Genomic DNA, 6,523 nt, shown 5'->3' with positions numbered 1-6,523 from the left:
ACCACACTCCTTGTGGAGTCTGCCTATTACTAGTAAGCACCTTTCTCCTTTCTGTTGTTCAATCAGGTTAAATCCTATACCAGCGGCCCTGGGTGTCAGGGTACATAGCAGGCTAGTACACCTGGGCGCTAGCTGTCCTACTGCATTACAGCTCGCTACACGGCTAGGAGACATTCGTGGGGGCGGCGAGCGTGAGCTACTGACTGGTGTTGTGGCGCATGGCCCAACAGCTTTTCGCTCCGTGCCAACATCGCTGCCATTACCCAGTCGGACCGCTTCTTCATCAACGGATCCAACTGGGAGGGCATCCTGGGCCTGGCCTACGCCGAGATCGCCAGAGTGAGAGGGGGGAAGAGAGAGGGAGGGAAAGGGAAATGGGCTGGGTTGAAAACATATGGGTGAGATGGGCTTGAGGGAGATGGAGAGGGAGGGAGAGAGCGGGAAAGAGATTGCCTGGGAGGGAGGGATCAGCTAGAGGGTCACTGGTGAGGGTGGAGAGCCAGCACTATACAGTAATGTGGAAAATGCACAGTGATGGATTTGTTAAGATACAATGTCAATTTAGGCTTGCTGTCAACAAGATGGCTAAAATAATCACTTTAATATAGCTATCCTTTTCCCATCTTTAAATCCTTTCTAAATCCCCACCCCACCCCCTCTGTTTAGCCTGATGAGACACTGGAGCCTTTCTTTGACTCGCTGGTGCGGCAGACCCCCGTGCCCAACCTGTTCTCCCTGCAGATGTGTGGCGCAGGGTTCACCCAGAACTACAGCCTGGGCAGTGCCACCGTGGGTGGCAGCATGGTGAGAGAGAATAGACATACTGTAGAAAGGAAAAGGCACAGACACATTTTCTGTTTGAGGGAAATACACAGAAGCAGTGTGTTGTGTTAGTGTAACCAAAAGGGTTATACATAGAGATTGTACAGTATGTGCCTGGCAGGCAGGCAGGTCGGTATTGTTTAGCTATAATCGGTATTACAAAGGCAATATGAAATGAAAAGTGTGTTGAGAGTTTGGACCCAGCCGATGATACTGTTTGATTGCTGTTTTCTTAGATCATTGGTGGAGTGGATTCTTCTCTCTATGTTGGGGACCTGTGGTACACCCCGATCCGCCGGGAGTGGTATTATGAGGTCATCATTGTGCGCATTGAGGTCAATGGTCAGGATCTCAATATGGACTGCAAGGAGGTGAGATACTGTGTGTTTCTGATCAACCTTTAATCAACATTTTCCTCCCTATATCATTCCACTTTCTCTTTAATATTTTCATATAATATATGCTCTTTAGCAGACACTTTTATCCAAAGCGACTTATAMGCATGTGTGATTACATATTAAGTATGGGTGGCCCCTTCTCTTTTTATATTTTGTTTGCTCCTGGATTCTCTTTAGTTAACCCTGAATATCTGTCTGTTGTTTACCTTTTATCACTAATAATGGTGCAGTAAGTGACAGTGAATAAATAATGACAATTTGTTTCCTCTCTCTTGGCTTGTGTCTCTATCAGTACAACTATGATAAGAGCATTGTGGACAGTGGCACCACTAACCTCCGGCTCCCTCGCAAAGTGTTCAAGGCAGCCGTGAAGGCCATCGAGGCAGCCTCGTCTGTGAGTACCTCTTCTCATCTCTCTCTCACTCCCCCTCTCTCTCTGTTGTTTTTTTCTCTCTCTTCTTTCTAGCTGCCAGTTTATGCTAGTGTCATGTGGAATTCCTTTTGTCAGGTCTAATGTCTGTAATAGTTTCATGGCTATAATCTTTCTCTAGTTTCTGCAATTGCTAAATATTCTTTCTACCCTTCTCTGAAACACACTCACACACACGCACACAAACATACACAAACCCCATGTCTCCATATCAGACGGAGCAGTTTCCCTCTGGGTTCTGGTTGGGGGAGCAGCTGGTGTGCTGGCAGGCTGGCACCACCCCGTGGCACATCTTCCCCGTCATCTCGCTCTACCTAATGAGTGAGAACCGCAACCAGTCCTTCCGCATCTCCATTCTCCCACAGGTAACAGTGTCTGTCTGTGTACTTACCTGTCATTGAATACAATAGGTCTTCATTATTCAATTAATCAATTCAATGAGGTAGTGATGATCCTCTCTTAAACCCCTTTAACTTTTTATTCAATTTAGATGTGTTGAGAACTACAGAGAGTATTTGATGTACCATCCATTGTAGGTGTTCGCCGCTGACTGGTGTCCGCTGTTTCTTTGTGCCCCCTGCAGCAGTACCTGCGACCCGTGGAGGACGTGGCCTCGGCCCAGGAGGACTGCTATAAGTTTGCCGTGTCCCAGTCCAGCACGGGCACCGTCATGGGCGCCGTCATCATGGAGGGCTTCTATGTGGTGTTCGACCGCCAGAGGAAACGCATTGGATTTGCCGTCAGCACCTGCCATGGTGAGGGGGGGACGGAGGGACTATGAGAAGTGCATTCGGAAAGTATTCAGACCCCTTTACTTATTCCATATTTTGTTACGTTACAGCCTTATTCTAAAATGTATTCAATATTTTTTTCTCTCATCAATCTACACACAATACCCAATAATGACAAAGCAAAAACTGGTTTTTAGACATTTTTGCAAATGTATTAAAAATAAAAAACAGAAATAACTTATTTAGCTTTTGCTATTATACTGGATATTGAGCTCAGGTGCATCTTGTTTCCACTGATCATCCTTGAGATGTTTCTACAACTTGATTGGAGTCCACCTGTGGTAAATTCAATTAATTGGACATGATTTGGAAAGGCACACACCAGTCTATATGACGTCCCACAGTTGACAGTGCATGTCAGAGAAAAAAACAAGCCATGAGGTCGTAGGAATTGTCTGTAGAGCTCTGAGACAGGATTGTGTCGAGGCACAGATCTGGGGAAGGGTACCAAAAAAATTCTGCAGCATTGAAGGTCCCCAAGGACACAGTGGCCTCCATCATTCTTAAATGGAAGACGTTTGGAACAACCAAGACTCTTCTTAGAGCTGGCCAAACTGAGCAAACGGTGGAGAAGGGCCTTGGTCAGGGTGGTGACCGAGAACCTAATGGTCACTCTGACAAAGCTCTAGAATTCCTCTGTAGAGATGGGAGAACCTTCCAGAAGGACAACCATCTCTGCAGCACCACCAATCAGGCCTTTATGGTAGAGTGGCTAGACGGAAGTCACTCCACAGTAAAAGGCACATGACAGCCCACTTGGAGTTTGCCAAAAGGCACCTAAAGACTCACAGACCATGACAAATAAGATTCTCTGGTCTGATGAAACCAAGATTGAACTCTTTGGCTTGAATGCCAAGCGTCACGTCTGGAGGAAACCTGGCAACATCCCTATGGTGAAGCATAGTGGTGGCAGTATCATGCTGTGGGGATGTTTTTCAGCGGGAGGGACTGGGAGACTATTCAGGATCGAGGGAAAGATTAACGGAGCAAAGTACAGAYAGATCCTTGATGAAAACCTGCTCAGGACCTCAGACTGGGGCGAAGGTTCACCTTCCAACAGGGCAACGACCCAAAGCACACAGCCAAGACAACCCAGGAGTGGCATCGGGACAAGTCTCTGAATGTCCTTGAGGGGCCCAGCTGGAGCCCAGACTTGAACCCGATCGGACATCTCCGGAGAGACCTGAAAAGGGCTGTGCAGCAACGCTCCCCATTAAACCTGACAGCTCTTGAGTGGATCTGCAGAGAATAATGGGAGAAAGTCTCCAAATGCAGGTGTGCCAAGCTTGTAGCGTCATACACAAGAAGTCATACCCAAGAAGACTCGAGGCTGTAATCGCTACCAAAGGTGCTTCAACAAAGTACTGAGTAAAGGGTCTGAATACTTATGTAAATGTGATATTTCAGTTTTTATTTTAAAAACTTGCACACAAAAAATAAAATCATTTGTGTGTGTGTGTGTGGACGTGTTTAACTATACTTGTGGAGACATTTTGTTGGTCCCCAAAAGGTCAAATTCTATTTCTAGGGGGATTAGGGTTAAGGTTAGAATTAGTGTTAGGGTTAGAATTAGGTTTAGGGTTAGTTTTAGGATTAGGGTTGGAGCTAGGGTTAGGGTTAAGTTTAGGGAAAACAGGATTTTGAATGGGACTGAATTGTGTGTCCCCACAAGGTTAGTTGTACAAGACTGTGTGTGTGTGCCTGTATGTATGTATGTATGTTGCTGATCTATGTGTATTTCTATGCCACAGTGCACGATGAGTTCCGCACAGCCTCCGTTGAGGGGCCGTACCATGGCGTGGACCTGGAGGACTGCGGCTACAACATCCCGCAGACGGACGAGTCCACCCTSATGACCATTGCCTACATCATGGCGGGCATCTGTGCCCTCTTCATGCTGCCATTGTGCCTTATGGTGTGCCAGTGGCGCTTTTCCCGCTGCCTTCGCCCACCTGGATTTGGGGACTTTGCTGATGATATCTCACTCCTCAAATGATAGAGAGACATAGACATACTGTACACAGGAGAGGCAAGCCTACCAGAAATGGAGATGGCAGCTTTGCTTATTGTTGTTGAGTGCGCATCAGCCTCATTGAGTAATGCAGAAACAGATTAATATGTAGGATGGTGTTGGTTGTGGCTTGGGCAGGTAGCACAATGACCAAACAAGCCAATGGCCATTTACTTTGGATTCATCAAAGGTGGATATACCAGCAAYCTGGGGTAAATGGCTTCCTGGATTCAGTGGACAACTTTATTGATATAAGGGCATGATATAAATATACAGTACGTATAGGTGTGTGTGAGTGTTTGTGATTGTATGAGGTGTGTGTATATGTATGTATGTGTGTTTATGGATCACATGTACAAATTAGATTATCTAGAATTTAAGGATGGACCTGATCATTGAATATATTGGATTTGTTTGATTTGACATCAACAGTACCAGCTAAGGAACGCTAATCATAAGTGCTAATTGGGTGAACTTTTCAAGAGTGAAATTAGCACTCAAATATCAGATGCAATGAACTTTTATGGTGAAGCCATGTTACTTGGTGTGCATTAAAAAGCTAAGATTATGTATTTAATACAGTTAATATCAGATATGGCACTTTTATATGGCTCTTGTTGATTCAGTTGGTGCATTACCTCACTGCTAGTGAATGCACTAATTCACACAAAAAAGAAAAGCACGGACACACACACARGCAATGATTCTCCCACACATACAGATGTCTTCAAAACCTCCAAACAGCTTGAACATCTCAGTCAACCCCTCAACAGCTTTATACAAAAACTCACCGACACAGACAGTAACACACATATTCATTTACATTTAAGTCACATTTACATTTAAGTCATTTAGCAGACGCTCTTATCCAGAGCGACTTACAAATTGGAAAGCTCATACATATTCATCCTGGTCCCCCCGTGGGGAATGAACCCACAACCCTGGCGTTGCAAGCGCCATGCTCTACCAACTGAGCCACACGGGAGCCACAGTTGACTGTAACCACAGTCAACTGCACTATCCCTATGGTGCGCTTGAATATAAATAGTTGTGTTATTTTAAAMAAATTAACAAAATATTAAAATGTCCCCTGAGGGACAGATTCTACTTTCATCGACCTGCTGTAAATAAATCTGAAATGTATATGTGTCAGATGCACTGACCACAGACTGCGAATAAATAAAGTAACAAATATAACAGAATCTGTGTCCTGACTTTAATTCCCCTTCCCTGATGAGTGAGATACAGACATCTGAACTTGTGTCACTGTTGTTTAAATGAATCCTGCATCTTGTATTGCCGCATTTCATGTAGGTTGAAAATAGTCAAGGTCTCCAAGTAATGGACCAAATACTGCAGTATCATGATTAGAAGACCAATAAGTAGTATTTTTCAAGAATCAATGGGAATATACACTGAGTTAACAAAACATTATGAACACCTGCTCTTTCTATGACATAGACTGACCAGGTGATCACTTATTGATGTCACTTGTTAAATAAACTTCAATCAGTGTAGATGAAGGGGAGGAGACAGGTTAAAGAAGGATTTGTAAACCTTGAGACATGGATTGTGTGTGCGCCATTCAGGGGGTGAATGGGCAAGACAAAATATTGAAGGGCTTTTGAACGGGACCTCAAAAGTTTCCTGAGTCTATCAAGAATGGTCCACCACCCAAAGGACATCCAGCCAACTTGACACAACTGTGAGAAGCATTGGAGACAACATGGGTCAGCATCCCCATAGAACGCTTTTGACACCTTGTAGAGGGGGGGGGTGCAACTCAATATTAGGAAGGTGGTTCCTAACGTTTAATATAATCAGTGTATCATTCATTTAAAAGTCTAAATATTGCTGTGAGATATTGCTGTGAGAGATCTGTAAACCTGTATTATATTTCACCTCACCTGTTAGTCTACCTGGGTCTCCCTTAGATGAACAGACTGGTACTCAGGCTAACAAACATTCCACTCCCTGTCATATGCCAAAAATGTTTGGCAAGGAGTGTAATGACGGTTTAACTCATCCAAGTGGATAATAAAAATTAAAAATAAGTTGTTGCGGAAGTGAC

The 6,523-nt window shown here is 44.4% G+C and overlaps 1 protein-coding gene across 1 annotated transcript; it reads left to right on the top strand.

Annotated features, from left to right (window-relative positions):
* The first annotated feature begins 254 nt into the window (after window positions 1-254).
* Window positions 255-5,654, top strand: LOC111957101 (beta-secretase 1). The gene is made up of 7 exons (XM_024134779.2): window positions 255-339; window positions 667-804; window positions 1,059-1,193; window positions 1,513-1,614; window positions 1,866-2,015; window positions 2,234-2,405; window positions 4,193-5,654. Exons 2-7 carry the CDS (start codon window positions 742-744, stop codon window positions 4,435-4,437), a joined length of 867 nt encoding a protein of 288 aa, XP_023990547.2. The 5' UTR covers window positions 255-339; window positions 667-741; the 3' UTR covers window positions 4,438-5,654.
* Window positions 5,655-6,523: the final 869 nt, after the last annotated feature.

Source organism: Salvelinus sp. IW2-2015, linkage group LG4p (assembly GCF_002910315.2).
Source record: "Salvelinus sp. IW2-2015 linkage group LG4p, ASM291031v2, whole genome shotgun sequence".
Classification (NCBI taxonomy): Eukaryota; Metazoa; Chordata; class Actinopteri; order Salmoniformes; family Salmonidae; genus Salvelinus; species Salvelinus sp. IW2-2015.
The sequence above is the reverse complement of the archived record's forward strand: the minus strand, read 5'-3'. Positions and strand labels throughout refer to the sequence as shown.